Raw genomic sequence first — 17,868 nt, forward strand, 5'->3', positions numbered from 1 at the left:
TTATATACCATTTCTCTCTCTTCTCTTTGTCATGGCTTCTGGTAGCTTTTAGAAGTAGTTGTAGATCCCGGAAATCGATTGATGAGACTGGTTCACCTCTGGACTTCATATCCCATCAGACCCTGCGCCGGAATACGCTGAGCTCTACCGTAAGTGCATTCTGGGAGTTGTATTTTTTTTTTTAATTTAGTGTAGCTGTCATGGAAGCTGACGGGTGCAGTGTGTGAGGGTCAGTGGCGGCTCCCTGGGAAAGTTACCTGTACAGGTGAGACAGTCCTGGCTCCTGGTGTGTGGGGGCCCTCGGGGCCCCTCTTCGTCTTGCTGTGTCAAGGCTTGTTTTTGTTTTTTTAATCTCTTTCACTGTCGTCACCATGTTGGCTTCTGTACAATTTGTTACTCGAATTTTTTGGGAGGTGAAGTGGCCAGAAAATAGCGATTCTGTTGCACGGTGTGTGCAACCATGAAGGCCAAAACATGGCGGCCAGGGGAGTGCAACCATGAAGGCCAAAACATGGCAGCCAGGGGAGTGCAACCATGAAGGACAAAACATGGCGGCCAGGGGCGTGCAACCATGAAGGCCAAAACATGGCGGCCAGGGGTGTGCAACCATGAAGGCCAAAACATGGCGGCCAGGGGCGTGCAACCATGAAGGACAAAACATGGCGGCCAGGGGCGTGCAACCATGAAGGCCAAAACATGGCGGCCAGGGGCGTGCAACCATGAAGGCCAAAACATGGCGGCCAGGGGAGTGCAACCATGAAGGCCAAAACATGGCAGCCAGGGGAGTGCAACCATGAAGGCCAAAACATGGCGGCCAGGGGCGTGCAACCATGAAGGCCAAAACATGGCGGCCAGGGGTGTGCAACCATGAAGGCCAAAACATGGCGGCCAGGGGCGTGCAACCATGAAGGACAAAACATGGCGGCCAGGGGAGTGCAACCATGAAGGCCAAAACATGGCGGCCAGGGGCGTGCAGCCGTGGCGGCCAAAACATGGCGGCCAGGGGCGTGCAGCCGTGGCGGCCAAAACATGGCGGCCAGGGGCTTGCAGCCGTGGCGGCCAAAACATGGCGGCCAGGGGCTTGCAGCCGTGGCGGCCAAAACATGGCGGCCAGGGGCTTGCAGCCGTGGCGGCCAAAACATGGCGGCCAGGGGCTTGCAGCCGTGGCGGCCAAAACATGGCGGCCAGGGGCGTGCAGCCGTGGCGGCCAAAACATGGCGGCCAGGGGCGTGCAGCCGTGGCGGCCAGGGGCGTGCAGCCGTGGCGGCCAGGGGCGTGCAGCCGTGGCGGCCAAAACATGGTGGCCAGGGGCGTGCAAACATGGTGGGCACAGGGGCTTCAGTAGAACTTAATAATGGGTGTGCAGTGTTATAGCAGTGCCAGTGTATTGGGGGTGTGGTAGTATAGCAGTGCCGGTGTATTGGGGGTGTGGTAGTATAGCAGTGTCGGTGTATTGGGGGTGTGGTAGTATAGCAGTGCCGGTGTATTGGTTGTGTAGTGTAATTGTAGTGGGGGTGTGGTAGCATAGCAGTGCCGGTGTATTGGGGGTGTGGTAGTATAGCAGTGTCGGTGTATTGGTTGTGTAGTGTAATTGTAGTGGGGGTGTGGTAGTATAGCAGTGCCGGTGTATTGGGGGTGTGGTAGTATAGCAGTGTCGGTGTATTGGGGGTGTGGTAGTATAGCAGTGCCGGTGTATTGGTTGTGTAGTGTAATTGTAGTGGGGGTGTGGTAGCATAGCAGTGCCGGTGTATTGGGGGTGTGGTAGTATAGCAGTGTCGGTGTATTGGGGGTGTGGTAGTATAGCAGTGCCGGTGTATTGGTGGTGTGGTGTAGTTGTGGTGGGGGGATGGTAGTATAGCGGTGCCGGTGTATTGGGGATGTGGTAGTATAGCGGTGCCGGTGTGGTGTAGTGGGGGTGTGGTAGTATAGCGGTTCCGGTGTATTGGGGGTGTAGTGTAATTGTAGTGGGGGTGTGGTAGTATAGCAGTGCCAGTGTATTGGGGGTGTAGGGTAATTGTAGTGGGGGTGTGGTAGTATAGGGGTGTGGTGTAATTGCAGTGGGGTTGTGGTAGTATAGCGGTGCCGGTGTATTGGGGGTGTAGTGTAATTGTAGTGGGGGTGTGGTAGTATAGCGGTGCCAGTGTATTGGGGGTGTAGGGTAATTGTAGTGGGGGTGTGGTAGTATAGGGGTGTGGTGTAATTGTAGTAGGGGTGTGGTAGTATAGCGGTGACGGTGTATTGGGGATGTGGTAGTATAGCGGTGCCGGTGTATTGGGGGGTGTGGTGTAGTTGTAGTGGGGGTGTTGTAGTATAGCGGTGCCGGTGTAGTGGGGGTGTTGTAGTATAGCGGTGCCGGTGTATTGGGGGTGTGGTAGTATAGCGGTGCCGGTGTATTGGGGGTGTGGTAGTATAGCGGTGCCGGTGTATTGGCGGTGTGGTGTAATTGTAGTGGGGGTGTGGTTGTATAGCGGTGCCGGTGTGTGGTGTAGTTGTAGTGGGGGTGTGGTTGTATAGCGGTGCCGGTGTATTGGGTGTGTGGTGTAGTTGTAGTGGGGGTGTGGTAGTATAGCGGTGCCGGTGTATTGGGGGTGTGGTGTAATTGTAGTGGGGGTGTGGTAGTATAGTGGTGCCGGTGTATTGGGGGTGTGGTGTAGTTGTAGTGGGGGTGTGGTAGTATAGCGGTGCCGGTGTATTGGGTGTGTGGTGTAGATGTAGTGGGGGTGTGGTAGTATAGCGGTGCCGGTGTATTAGGGGTGTGGTGTAATTGTAGTGGGGGTGTGATAGTATAGTGGTGCCGGTGTGTTGGGGGTGTGGTAGTATAGCAGTGCCGGTGTGGTGTAGTTGTAGTGGGGTTGTGGTAGTATAGCGGTGCCGGTGTATTGGGGGTGTGGTGTAATTGTTGTGGGGGTGTGGTAGTATAGCAGTGCCGGTGTAGTGTTATGGTGCTGCCGGTAACATGTGACCCTATGTATTTTTTCCCCCATTTCAGGTTCTCTGCCCACCGTGCGGCTGATTGCTGACGATGGCCGCCCTCGTGGGTTGGCAGCGTTTTTTCTCCAGGCTGGTGCAGCACACATCATTACCCCGGTGGCAGCGAGCAGCGTTGTCGGCTGTGCCACCTGCAGCAGTGCGGGGATCACCAGCGTCTAATGTAAGTGCTTCCCCCCACAATCTGCCATCACTCGTGCCCCCCCCCTGGTTATAATGTTGGCGTGGTGCTTCAGTACCACCTCTCTGGACTCGCCCTGATTCATGTTTTAACCCTTTTCGTCAGTCATCCCCGAACTTCGGCCTGCTGTTTGACATAGATGGGGTGTTGGTCAGGGGCAGAAATCCCATCCCTGGAGCTGCCGAAGCCTTCAGGAAATTACTGGACGGTGGCGGGAAGCTGGCGATGCCCGTTGTGTTTGTGACTAATGCAGGTAACTGTCGGCGCCAGGAGAGGGCGACTGAGCTGAGCCGGGTGCTAGGGGTGGAGGTAAGAAATGCTCCACCGCATGCAAAAATACACAGAAAAATTGCTGCAAAAACGCAATGTGTGAACATACACTAAAAGTAGCTATGGAGCCCCAGCCCATCCCGACCTTCTTGGTGCCGTCCCCGCAGGTCTCCGCTGAGCAGGTCATCCTGTCGCACAGTCCGCTGCGGATGTTCCACCACTTCCAGGATAAGTGCGTTCTCGTGTCCGGTCAGGGTCCGGTGGAAGATGTCGCCAAGGAGTATCCTTCTCTGACGTGCCCCATTATTGGCGGTTCACTCAACGTCCTGTGGGATCTGATATAGTCGGCCCTGTATCGTCTTGACCACAGTCCCTATGAATGTCTTTCGGCATGATCTCCTTGACACTTCGCAGCCTCGGCTTTATGAACGCGGTGACGATCGACGCCGTGAGGCAGGCGTACCCGCTGCTGGACATGGTGGACGAGAAGCGGAGGCCGAGGGGTGCTGTACGTATAGATCTGATGGTGATGGCTACCCCTGTATTGTACCCCACTGTACTGATTTTCTGGGAGTTTGTGATTTTTGCAAAAGTCCCACTGACGCAGATATATCCTATTTCTGTTCTATGCAGATCGATGTCGGCGGGAAGCTTCCAGCCATAGAAGGTGAGGAGGAGAATAAAGCTCAATAGGATCTTTCTTAAAGGGGTTGTCTAGAGATCTTGAAAGGGATGAGAGAATTGTAGATTTATAATTGCATTACATGGGGTTGATCGGTGTAATTGGAGCTCCCTCTTGTCGCTTTGCAGCCGTTGTTTTGTTGGGGGAGCCGGTACGTTGGGAGACGAGTCTGCAGCTGATCCTGGATATCCTGCTGAGCGCAGGGAGGCCGGCGGAGTGGAGGACACAGGTGCCATATCCGCAAATCCCAATATTAGCCTGTAATATGGATCTGCTCTGGATGGCGGAAGCAAAGATGCCTAGGTCAGCAGTGCACCGCTGTTATAAATGTCGCCAGCAGAGGGCATCGAAGTCTAAGGGGATCACTGAGAGCGCAGTCTGCTCTTCCACCACCAGAGGGTGCCATTTGCTGGAGGTCTCATTTCTAGCCCATCTCTTTTGTTTTTTTTTGCTGCAGGTTTGGTCACGGGACGTTTCTACTCTGCCTGGAAACATTATACTATAAAATCACAGGCCAAGAGCTGCGGTATGAGGCACTGATCGGTAAACCCAGCCCTGTCACCTACGAATTTGCCGAGAAGCTAATTCTGAGCCAGGCGAGGGAGCATGGGTGGAGTAGTTCCATTCAGACGCTCTATGCTATTGGGTGAGTTGCAGGACTATGGTGAGCGGCATTGTGGGAATTGCAGTGTTTTGTCCCAGCTTCTTATCCTGCTTTTTCTGCTTTAGGGATAATCCCATGGCAGACATATACGGCGCCAACCTTTATAACCGCTGTCTGCAGAGTCGGAGAGGAGACTCGCAGCGGCCACACAGCTGTCAGTCGGTCTTGGTGTGCACCGGGGTGTATAGTAATGGGGGCGACGTGCCCAGTGACCTACGGGAGAGCGTGACGCGGACCGTTTTCCATGGACATCGGGACTTTAAATTTGACCCCAGTCTGGTGGAGGCGTCCTACGTGGTGCGGGATGTGGGGGAAGCTTTGGAGTTGATACTGAAGAAAGAGGGATGGCGGTCAGGACGCGAGGGCGCCAATAATGTCACTGAGCCCCGATAACCAGGACCATCCGGATGTTAGCGTGCCAATGATGTCACTGAACTGCGGCTAACCAGAAAGATATGGACGTGAGCACGGAGATGATGTCTATGTGCCCCGATAACGAGAACCATCCGGATTTGAGTGCACTGATGATGTCACTGTGCCCTGATAACCAGAACCGTCTGGATGTCAGCGCGCTGATGTCGTCCCTGGGACCCAATAACCAGAACCATCCGGATGTCAGCGTTCCATTGGTGTCACTGATCCCCGATAACCAGAACCATGCTGACGTGAGCGCCGGTGATGTCGCTGAGCCCCGATAACCAGAACCATGCTGACGTGAGCGCCGGTGATGTCACTGATTCCCCGATAACCAGAACCATGCTGACGTGAGCGCCGGTGATGTCACTGATCCCCCGATAACCAGAACCATGCTGACTTGAGCGCCGGTGATGTCACTGATCCCCCGATAACCAGAACCATGCTGACGTGAGCGCCGGTGATGTCACTGAGCCCCGATAACCAGAACCATGCGGACGTGAGCGCCGATGATGTAATTGAGCCCCAAAACCAGAACAATGTGGACGTGAGCGCCGATGATGTCACTGAGCCCCGATAACCAGAACCATGCTGACGTGAGCGCCAATGATGTCACTGATTCCCCGATAACAAGAACCATGCTGACGTGAGCGCCGGTGATGTCACGGATCCCCGATAACCAGAACCATGCTGATGTGAGCGCCGGTGATGTCACTGAGCCCTGATAACCAGAACCATGTAGACGTGAGCGCCGATGATGTAATTGAGCCCCGATAACCAGAACCATGCGGACGTGAGCGCCGATGATGTAATTGAGCCCCGATAACCAGAACCATGCGGACGTGAGCGCCGATGATGTCACTGAGCCCCGGGCTCTGTGATCCTCCATCCCGATATGTTTTAACCATTATTTATTGCTTTTTTTTTTTTTTTTTTTTTTACCGGATCATTGATACTGGCCGTCTGATTGTCCAGCAACTGTGTGATAGTGATCCAGTATGATATGTGTCTGATAATCCGGAATGTTTGATACGGCTCCTGACTGTTTTGTAGACACAGACTAAACCCCATATATACTGACTTGTCGCGTGGTCTTGTGTGTGAACTGTAACCGATATTGTTGCCCACCGTCCTGTGGAGACGACGGACACGTCCATGGAGGATTCACCTCCGCAGCAGGGCGGTGGAGTCGGAGTCTGAGCCCATTTTGGTGGAGTCGTAGTCAGTCGGTGTCATTGAAATTGAGGAGTTGGAGGTTTGGCTTACAGACTCCACAGGTCGGTCAGGTGCGCGGCGGATTTTCCGCTTGCTTTTTCTTGCCATAAAATATGCCGCATCTGTCTCGTGGGAAGGTCCGCACCGCTGTGGAGAAGATTGGGAAAGATTTGGTGGTCCTGAGATGTCTGCACATAAGGGGGCTATAAACAGGGCCTGATATTTGGACGACCCCATCGCAGCTTTACTCCTCCACAGGAGACAGATGTCTCAGCCAGCGACATCTCTCAGGGGTCCGAGCCCCTTTCCCACCCATGGGTGTTATGTGCCCCTAATCTCTTTATCTTTACTATATAATTAACCCTTTATTACGGGATTCACACGTGTGCTAAAATAAGTTGGAAACTTGGACCGAAAGGTGGCAGATACGGTTTAACATTGATAAATGTAAGGTTATACACATGGGATGAAGGAATCAATATCACCATTACACACTGAACGGGAAACCACTGGGTAAATCTGACATGAGAAGGACTTGGGGGTCCTAGTTAATGATATAGTGCCAGGCAGCGGCTGCCAAGGCACACAGGATCATGGGATGCATTAAAAGAGGTCTGGATACACGTGATGAGAGCATTATACTGCCTCTGTACAAATCCCTGGTTAGACCGCACATGGAGTACTGTGTACAGTTTTAGGCACCGGTGCTCAGGAAGGATATAATGGAACTAGAGCGGGTACACAGGAGGGCAACAAAATTAATAAAGGGGATGGGGGAACTACAATACCCAGAGAGATTAGCAAAATTAGGATTATTTAGGCTAGAAAAAAGACGACTGAGGGGCGATCTAATAACCATGTATAAGTATATAAGAGGACAATACAAATATCTCTCCGAGGATCTGTTTATACCAAGGAAGGTGACGGTCACAAGGGGGCATTCTCTGCGTCTGGAGGAGAGAAGGTTTCTCCACCAACTTAGAAGAGGATTCTTTACTGTTAGGGCAGTGAGAATCTGGAATTCCCTGCCTGAGGAGGTGGTGATGGCGAACTCAGAAGAGGGGTTCAGGAGAGGCCTGGATTTCTTCCTGGAGCGTAACAATATTGTATCTGACAGTTATTGTTAGGTTCTTTAGAAGGACGGAGATCTGGGGATTTATTCTGACAGAATTTTATAGGCTGAACTGGATGGACTAATGGCTTTTTTTGGCCTTACTAACTATGTTAGAACTACAACTCCCAGCAAGTTCTGGCCACCTGCAGAGCCTCAGCTCTGTAAAACAAGCTAAGGAGGGATAATGTCTATGGTGCCATCATATGACATCAGGGGAAGGTGGGAGCCCCGGGGGGCCACATTCGACATCGGGGTGACCCAGTTCTGTCAGAGCCGATGTGTCAGCAATAAATTATCACTGTACATGCAGGAGACGGTGTAGCTGGGGGATGGGCGGACCTGCTGGGACTTGGAGTCGGAGCCTCGTGCAGAAATCCCAGCACCTCTGGCCGCGATCACTGAGGTCTCTGCAGTCTAGAAGATTGACTGTGCGCTACCGCTCTCAAAAGACTCCTACACTGTGAAAAAAGACTCTTGTCCATCATATTCTCCCTTTCTCCTGTTCTACATTTATCGCTAGACTATTTATTACCCACAATACCATTTATTGTGATAAATGCCTACGGCCCGTCTGTCCATGCCAATATATAGTGTCGGCCATTACTACCTCTTATCGGCAATCTACTGTGACTGCTGTAACTGTAAAGAACCCTTTTCTGTTTAACTGCCGGAATCGTGTTTCTTCCACCTGTAATGAATGTGCCCTGGTCCTTAGTATGGTCTTTGGTAGGAATAAGTCCTGTGCCGTCATTTTGTATTGTTCACACATGTACGTATATGTATAACTGAGATCTCTGAGGCGTCAACGAGAATTGGTCCTAACGCTGATCATTGTGGTCCCCACTGCCCCAGATACCGATCCTTATAGTCCTGTCTGTTGTCTTTATCCCTTTTATAGAACTTACCATTTACAACTCTCTATATAATTAGTGTGTCTGTATATACAGGTGCATCTCACAAAATGAAAATATCATCAAAAAGGGAATTTATTTCAGTTCTTCAATACAAAAAGTGACTCTCCTATTCTATAGAGTCATTACACACAGAGTGATCTATGTCACGGGTTTATTTCTGGTAATGTTGATGATTATGGCTTACAGCCAATGAGAACCCAAAAGTCATTATATCAGTAAATTAGAATAATTAACAAAAAACACCTGCAAAGGCTCCTAAGTGTTTATAAAGGTCCCTTAGGCTGTGTGCACACGGTGCGGATTCTGCTGCGTTTCTGCAGCGGTTTTGGCCCTGCGGAAACACAGCAGTTCCGCAGACCAAGTACAGTACAATGAAACCCTATGGGTTTTCAAAAACGCTGTTCTGACGGTGCGTTTTTTTCCGCGGTTTACAAACCGCAGCATGTCAATTGTTTTGGCGGTTTCTCACTTTAAACATAGTAGAGGTGTGAAACCGCAGGTCACTTTACCTGCGGTTTTACCTGTGGTTCCGCGTAGAAAAAAACGCCGGTGAATCTGCAGCCTAAGCCTAAGTCTGTTTCAGTAGCTCCACAATCATGGGGAAGACTGCTGACCTGACAGATGTCCAGAAGGCAGTCACTGACACACTCCACAATCATGGGGAAGACTGCTGACCTGACAGATGTCCAGAAGGCAGTCACTGACACACTCCACAATCATGGGGAAGACTGCTGACCTGACAGATGTCCAGATGGCAGTCACTGACACACTCCACAAGGAGGAGAAGCCACAAAAGGTCATTGCTAAAAGAAGCCGGCTGTTCCAAGCATTATAACCCCTTAACCACAGCTGATACGCCTTTTAACAGCAGTAGTTAGGGGTACTTAAACCACAGCATGTTAATTAAAAATGCAAAAATCATACAGAAAAAAGCAACACTAATAACCCAGCATTTACACTATTTACACTATACCGATAAGCCTACAGCCTGCAATGATCCTCGGTCTACTGAACCAGCGCACGACCTGCTGTACCCTCTCCTACTGTATCCTCACCCTCCCTGTAGACTGTGAGCCCTCGCGGGCAGGGTCCCCTCTCCTTATGTACTTGTGCGTCCCTTGTCTTACACATGTTTATTGTACTTGTCTATATTTCCCCTTTTCACATGTAAAGCACCATGGAATAAATGGCGCTATATAAATGCATAATAATAATGTGTGACCACAGCCTCAGCATTACGTTACCACATTTTTATAAAGAGAAAATCAATTACGCCATTTTTTACGCCGCTTATCGATCTCCATAAGTAGTGTGATCGCTGTGTTGTGCGGATCGTTACAGGGACACAAATATGTCCATGTTATTTGCTGACTTGTGAGGTTTATTATTTAAAAGAAGCGAAGTGAAAATGACATTATTGTAATTGTTTTTCATAATTTTTTAGTAATTGTATAGGGAAAAAAAATATTTTTTTTTTTTTTAATTTTCCCTCTAAAATCCAGGGACATATAAATACACTGCTATGTACAGATGTTTCTCTGGGTACAAGTAGTATTTGTCTGTACGTCCAGAGTCTGCAATGCAGCTTCAAATATTGAAAATCCTCCCAGTGTTGTCAGCAGAGGCTGTTGCTCATCGCTTTAATGGTCACCTGCAATGATAGAGGTCGCGGGTTCGATTCCCATGAGACCAGAGAATTATTTAATTAATGTAAGTACAAAGCGGAAATGCCGACCCACACCCCTCAATGAGCATGTTATGACAGCCACTAGACAAAAAGTGCGGTGGGTTTTATTTCAACCCCACCTAGAAGTGAGAATTCCTGATAAGCCCAAGAGGGGAAGATTTAGAGAGAAAACATAAGTCCCCATAAGAGAAAGTGATCCCTAGTGGCTGAAAAGTCCTGATATAAGTGATTAGGAGACTGGATCTTCAGGTCCCCTATGGACTGTGAAATCATCATTTTTCTTCGGTCTCGGTGTTGGTGCCATAGCTGTTGATAGAGACTATACAGATATCTGTCCTCTCCACTCTAAAAAATATATTTACAAGGTACCAATCATTTACAGACATTTTTATTATTATAGGGGCTGTATCTGCTTCCAATCAGTGGGGTACAGGTCCTGATTCCAACACCTATCGGTCATAAGACCACTGTGAAGTGCGCAGCTCCGGCATAAGCCGTGTGCATAAAGATGTGTAAGGGCTCAATAGTAAGTGTATGTGTCCGTACACCGCTCTGAGGAGAAAAATCACATCATGCAGAAAGGAATCGATGGAGTCGCTCTGCTCTTATTGGCATCAGTTATTAGATGACCCCTTTCTCTTTGGACAGAGCAGATGCCCATCACTGCTTGGTGTTGGGAGAGAACCTGAAGAAGGCATTATACCTGCCCCTGCTGGATAATGTCTGGGGCATTTCCTAGAGCAGAGCACGTCCATCTAATATATAATTGGCAATCGGCTCTGTCACAGCTTCCGGCGAATGTGCCGCTATCCCACAATCCACTGCGTCGCACAGGAAGTACGCCGCCCACCATATTGGAATAGCCAAGTGATGGGTATTCCAATATGGCACCCGCTGGTGGTACCAGGCCCTTGCACAGTATCACTAGCGGGACACCTGCCGCCGTCGGATCATACTTCACCACCCCCCGGCACGTCTCTGCAGCCCCCCTTCTCTCACGCCTTCCTTCAGCGGTCACGTGGTACCACTCATTAAAGTCATGAATATGCGCATATTCATGACTTTAAGGAGCGGTACCACGTGACCGCTGAAGGAAGAGCTGCCGGAGACGCAGGGGCTGCAGAGACGGCGCCAGGAGGGGGTAAGTGTAAGCGATATTCACCTGTCCCAGGTCCATCGCTGCACGTTGCTCTGTCAGTGACGTTCAGGCAGAGGGCGCGATGATGTAGTTAGAGCGCGCCGCGTCCTCTGCCTGAACAGTCACTGACAGAGAGACCCGGCAGACAGTGGCGAGCAGCGATGGACCGGGGACAGGTGAAGATCGCAGGTGCCGGGGCCCTGAGGAAGTGGTGACACCGGCACCTGGCCCCCCAGCGACGAGAGGTGAGTATGTAATTTTTATTTATTTGCAGCAGCATACGGGGCCCATTCTATGGAGTATTATATAGGGGCATAATCTATGGAGCATTTTATGGGGGCAGAATCTATGGAGCATTTTATGGGGGCATAATCTATGGAGTATTTTATGGGGCCATAATCTATGGAGCATTTTATGGGGCAGCATATGGGGGCATAATCTATGGAGCATCTTATGGGGGCATAATCTATGGAGCATTTAATGGGGGCATAATCTATTCAGCATCAAATGGGGCAGCATATGGGGGTGTTATCTATGGAGCATTTTATGGGGCGTAATCTATGGAGCATTTTATGGGGAATAATCTATGGAGCATTTTTGGGGGCATAATCTGTGGAGCATCTTATGGGGAGTAATTTATGGGGCATAACCTATGGAGCATTTTATGGGGTATAATCTATGGAGCATTTTATGGGGTATAATCTATGGAGTATTTTATGGGGGCATAATCTATGGAGTATTTTATGGGGGCATAATCTATGGAGTATTTTATGGGGGCATAATCTATGGAGTATTTTATGGGGGCATAATCTATGGAGTATTTTATGGGGGCATAATCTATGGAGCATTTTATGGGGCCATAATCTATGGAGCATTTTATGGGGCAGCATATGGGGGCATAATCTATGGAGCATCTTATGGGGGCATAATCTATGGAGCATTTAATGGGGACATAATCTATTCAGCATCAAATGGGGCAGCATATGGGGGCGTTATCTATGGAGCATTTTATGGGGGCATAATCTATGGAGCATTTTATGGGGTATAATTTATGGAGCTTTTTATGGGGGCATAATCTATGGAGCATTTTATGGGGGCATAATCTATGGAGCATTTTATGGGGGCATAATCTATGGAGCTTTTTATGGGGGCATAATCTATGGAGCATTTTATGGGGGCATAATCTATGGAGCATTTTATGGGGGCATAATCTATGGAGCATTTTATGGGGGCATAATCTATGGAGCATTTTATGGGGGCATAATCTATGGAGCATTTTATGGGGCATAAACAATGGAGCATTTTATGGGGCATAATCTATGGAGCATTTTATGGGGTGTAATCTATGGAGCATTTTATGGGGGCATAATCTATGGGGCATAATCTATGGAATATATTATGGGGCATATTCTATGGAGCATCTTATGTGGGGCCATTATTAACCTTTGTGTAGCATTATATGAAGTGTATTTTGTGTGGAGCATCTTATGGGGCCCATCATGAACTGTATGGAGCATTATATGGGGCTCCTGATTCAGTATGGATATTCAAAAACATTTAACCTACTGATGTCTCAATTTTACTTTTATTAGCATCTATTTTTTCCCTTCCCCATGACAGCACCGCAGACATGAGAGAAGGTATCCGCCCCCAGGAAACACGAAACCTGTAGCAGAGACATAAGAAGGGGGCAGCACCTCTCCCCAGTTTGGTTTCCTGTTTCCTGCAGGCGGATGCTTGGGGCAGAGCCTGTACCTCCGGAGGGATCCCCCTCTGATGATGTCCAGTCAGGAGGCTGAGGTCCACGGGGAGAGGATGGCAGCGGGGTGCGGTGGCGCGCGCCTGTCAGCCCAGCTCGGTGGGCGCTGTGAGCGGTGTCCTCGTGTGACTCCCCGGCGGCTGCTCCAGTGGGAGGCAGGGACGGGGGAGGCGTGGCCACCATGACACTGGCGCCGACGACTTCCGTGGTCGCACCGGAAGTGATGTCACGCTGGGGGAGCGGTGTACTAGGCACTTCCAGCGGGAGCAGTCCCAGAAGCGCGCACCGCTCCTCCATAAAAAGGGAGGCGAGGCAGGCGCCACTGGTCCCTGAGAGGCTGCACACGGGCTCCAGAGTTATAGAGCCAGACCAGCAGCAAAAGGCAAATGGATCCTGAAGTCGAGAGGAACGCGCAGGAGGAAGAGCTACCGGGGTACCCAGGAAAGGGGCCGGGTGAGTGCCTTTGTAAGGCAGCACAATATATTAACAATTGCCCTATATATGTCTTCTGTAGGGAAAGGCCACATCCAAACAAAAGAACAAGGAATGTGCATTATGCAAAAAGGCCCTAGCTAAAACGTATGAGAAGCGACTGTCGCTCATGCATTAAAAAGACAGTGGCTGAAGAGTCACCATCCCTGCTCCAAAGCATTAAAGCTATGATTCGGGATCAAGTAAAAGATGAATTAAGAGAGCAGACACCTAGCTCTGATATAACACCAGCCCCAACCCCGCCCCCACCTCCTCCTCTCCCTCCCACAGAGATAACTACTGATATAGAGTCTGAGGAAGAGCAAGGGGAGATAGGGGCCTCGGACTCGGACCTGGACTCCTCGGACGAGGAAAAGGGTCGTCCATATTTCCTATCTGATGACATTGGGAAGTTACTAAAGCTTGTAAGGTCCAGAATGGGACTTGAGACACCAAAAGAGCCAAAATCAATTCAATATGCTATGTTTAGCAACCTTGAGGGGAAAAAACGAAGGGTTTTTCCTTTCCATGATAGCCTGTTAAATTCAATCAAGAGAGAATGGAAGAAACCAACACAAAAATTTCCATACCGCAGGCACTCAAACGTAAATACCCGTTTGATGAGGAGGTATACGATAAATGGGAAAAAGCTCCCAGACTAGATGCCACCATTGCTAGTACATCCAGAGGAATAGCATTGCCATTTGAGGACATGGGCGCCTTAAAAGATCCCCTTGACAAGAAAGCAGACGCTTTTCTAAAGTCTGCTTGGGAAGCATCGGCTTGGTCGGTTAAACCGGGGGTGGCCGCCACTTGTACAGCATGTGCTATGGGCAAGTGGTTAGACGAATTAAGTGACCAAATTAAGAAGAAATGCCCAAGGGAGACACTGCTGGAGGCAATACCTTCCCTACAGAAGGCAGCGAAATTCCTGGCGGACACCGCAGTAGATTCCGTCCGTGGTGCCACCCGTGCATGCGCCCTTTCAAATTCAGGCCGCAGAGCACTTTGGTTAGAAAACTGGTCGGCAGACTTCCAGTCAAAAGTTAAACTCTGTGCCGTCCCTTGTGAGGGTCAATACTTGTTTGGGAAAGCATTGGACGAAATTTTAGAAAAGGCGTCAGATAAGAAAAAACGGTTTCCACCTCCCTTCCCTAGGCGCCGGTGGACTGAAGCTCGCTCGTCCTTTCGTGGAGCAGGGAACAGAGGGAGCCGAGGGCGGCCAGACGATAGAAGCACGCGGGGCAGACCCTGGAGGGGAAAGAGAAAGGATTCCTCTTTAGTAAAACCACCCAGAGACCCGATACTAAGCAATGACGCCAGGGCGGTTGGGGGAAGGCTTCGGTTCTTTGTCTATCAATGGGTAGCATTGCCCGCCTCAAAGTGGGTAACCGACCTGTTAGCCGAGGGCCTATGACTAAGTTTTCTAAGCCTTCCACCCCAAAGACTAAAAGTGACCCGGGTAGCCAAAAAGAATCGGGCTACGCTAGAAAAGGAGATCCAGCTCCTCATTCGAAAAGAGGTACTAATAAAAGTCCCGTCTCATCAAGAAGGGAAAGGGTATTACAGCACTCTGTTCCTCACGCCAAAACCAGATGGGTCACTAAGAACAATATTCAATCTCAAAGCCCTGAACCAATGCATCAGAACAGAGAAATTCAAAATGGAGACCTTGGGATCAGCAGTGAAGCTACTCGACCCAGGTTGCTACATGGCAGTAATAGATCTTACCGACGCCTATTACCATGTCCCAATATGGGGGGAACACCAACAATATCTAAGATTGGTAGTAGAGATTGCTCAAGTCCCCACTCATCTACAGAACCAGTGCCTACCCTACGGGGTATCAGTGGCCCCTCGTATATTTACAAAAATCATCGGGGAAGTAGCGTCCTTTATAAGAAGGGAAAATACCTGTTGGTACCCTATCTAGACGATTTCCTCATCATAGCAAACGACAAGCAAAATTGCGAAAATGCAGTTACAAAGGTCCTGGAAATATTAACCAGGTTAGGCTGGATGAGCAATCTGAGAAAATCCAAATTAACTCCAGTACAGTCACAAGAATTCCTTGAAATTCAATTGGACTCATTAAAACAGCAGTGCATTCTTCCAGAAAGAAAAATTGGGGCTATCCAACAGAAAATACAACGGATACAATTCGGTCGAGCCATATCAGTAAGAGAGGCAATGTCGCTCCTGGGCACGTTAACAGCAACAATCCTAGCGGTCCGATGGGCACAAGCCCATACGAGAGAGCTACAGTGGCAGATCCTATCCGAGCAGGAGAAGGGTCCTTCCAATTTAAACCGGGAGATCATTCTCTCCCCTCAAGTGCAGGAGTTGCTAAAATGGTGGCTGAGCACCGAAAATTTAACCAGATCAGTGCCCTGGACTACTCAAAACTCGGTGGTATTGACCACGGACGCAAGTCCGAGTGGTTGGGGGTCACATATAGAGAAACGAACCCTACAGGGCCAGTGGGAACCCGGAATGAGGGATGCATCCTCAAATCTAAAAGAACTGGCGGCTGTAAGGCGAGGCCTTCCCCTAGTAAAGCAAGAAGTACAAGGGCGACATGTCACCATACTATCCGACAACAACACGGTCATAGCATACATAAACAGACAAGGGGGTACAAGGTCGGCAACCCTTATGGCAGAGGCCAGGGAATTATTCACATGGGCGGAAAATAATCTTCTGTCCTTATCGGGTACACATTTAAAGGGGGCCGACAATTATCTGGCCGATTATTTAAGCCGTCATGTACTACACCAGGGAGAATGGTCCCTAAGTCAAAAAATATTTGGGGAAATCTGCGCTGCCTGGGGCACACCAGAAGTAGACCTGTTTGCCACCAGGGAAAATCGGAAAGTGGACAGGTTCTACTCCCTAAATCCAAGAGGGCAACCAGAGGGGGTGGATTCGTTACTACACCGGTGGAAATTTCGTCTGGCCTATGCGTTCCCCCCCCCCCTGTTTCCATTGATTCCAGTAGTCTTGAAAAAGATCCGACAAGAGAAAGCTTGAATAATCTTGATTGCACCCTTCTGGCCGAAAAGGGCATGGTTCACATGGCTCAGACGCATGTCTGTCTCGGACCCATGAATCCTCCCAGATACTCTGAATCTGCTATACCAGGGCCCAGTAGAACACCCCAGGGTTCACAGGCTGCACCTCACTGCGTGGAACTTGAGAGGGGACTCCTTCTAGCAAAAGGGTTCTCAGTCCCGTTAGTAACCACCCTGCTCGCTAGCAGAAAGGAGGTAACTTCACGCAAATACCAAAAAATTTGGGAAAAATTCTTGCAGTTCACGGGCCGACAAGGACTGGGACAGCCTAGGAAATACCAATAAAAGAGATCCTAGAGTTCCACCAGAAAGGACTGGTAAAAGGACTGTCCACAAGCACCTTGAAAGTGCAGGTATCGGCCCTGGGTGCATTATTTGATCAAAAACTGGCTGATCACCCATGGGTCTATAGATTCATTCGGGCCTCCTTTACATCCAGGCCCACAAAATTAACATCTAAGGTAGCTCCCTGGGATCTAAATTTAGTATTGAGGGCACTGACAGCGTCTCCATTTAAACCTATTGCTTCCATCTCGATAAAGGTGCTGACGCTAAAAACAGTACTCCTGGTGGCCCTAACCTCAACTCGTAGTGTCTGCGAGCTGCAGGCAATATCTGTAAATCCACCATATACCACCTTTTTGGATGATAGGGTGATCATAAAAACTGATCCAGCCTTCCTACCGAAGGTAAATTCCAAATTTCACAGGGAGCAGGAGATAATTTTGCCCTCGTTTTGTCCAAACCCAAATCCCAGGGAGAGAAAACCTTCCATTGCTTAGATGTCAGACGTTGCCTGCTTCAATATATGGAAGCCTCAAAATCATGGCGACAGTCTTCAGCCCTTTTTGTCTCCTTTCAGGGGACAGACGGGTAAGAAAGCTTCAAAATCAACAATTGCACGATGGCTACGTATGGGTTTTGCACTGGCTTATTCGTCTTTAGATCAGACTCCCCCACTGGGTGTAACGGCTCACTCTACGAGAGCCATAGCCACGTCCTGGGCTGAAAGGGCAAATGCTTCGGTTGAGCAGATCTGTAAAGCAGCAGTGTGGTCCTCACCATCCACTTTCTTCCGACACTATAGACTAGACCTAGGGCCCTCAAATCTGGCCTTTGGGAGAAAGGTGTTGTCTGCTGTTGTCCAACCCTAGGAGTTTATGCTATCTTTCATGTCTGTGGTGCTGTCATGGGGAAGGGAAAAAATGATAATTACTTACCGGTAATTTGACTTTCCAGAGCCATGACAGCACCGCATCGTTCCCGCCCTATCTTGGTGATGGTTGTGTGGTGCACCAAA

At 49.6% G+C, this 17,868-nt stretch overlaps 1 protein-coding gene across 2 annotated transcripts; it reads left to right on the forward strand.

The window, feature by feature from the left end:
- Positions 1–6,279, forward strand: HDHD5 (haloacid dehalogenase like hydrolase domain containing 5). Of its 2 annotated transcripts, none has more exons than XM_073544121.1 (9): positions 1–149; positions 2,990–3,151; positions 3,275–3,478; positions 3,607–3,719; positions 3,854–3,947; positions 4,073–4,106; positions 4,250–4,424; positions 4,579–4,767; positions 4,851–6,279. In XM_073544121.1, exons 2-9 carry the CDS (start codon positions 3,023–3,025, stop codon positions 5,176–5,178), a joined length of 1,266 nt encoding a protein of 421 aa, XP_073400222.1. In that variant the 5' UTR covers positions 1–149; positions 2,990–3,022; the 3' UTR covers positions 5,179–6,279. The 2 variants fall into 2 exon arrangements, with proteins under 2 accessions (XP_073400222.1, XP_073400221.1); XM_073544120.1 differs by lacking the exon at positions 1–149 and adding an exon at positions 150–265.
- The last annotated feature ends 11,589 nt before the right edge of the window (positions 6,280–17,868 follow it).

The sequence above is a fragment of the Dendrobates tinctorius genome, unplaced genomic scaffold (assembly GCF_039654945.1).
Source record: "Dendrobates tinctorius isolate UK_male_01 unplaced genomic scaffold, ASM3965494v1 ptg000136l, whole genome shotgun sequence".
NCBI lineage: Eukaryota > Metazoa > Chordata > Amphibia > Anura > Dendrobatidae > Dendrobates > Dendrobates tinctorius.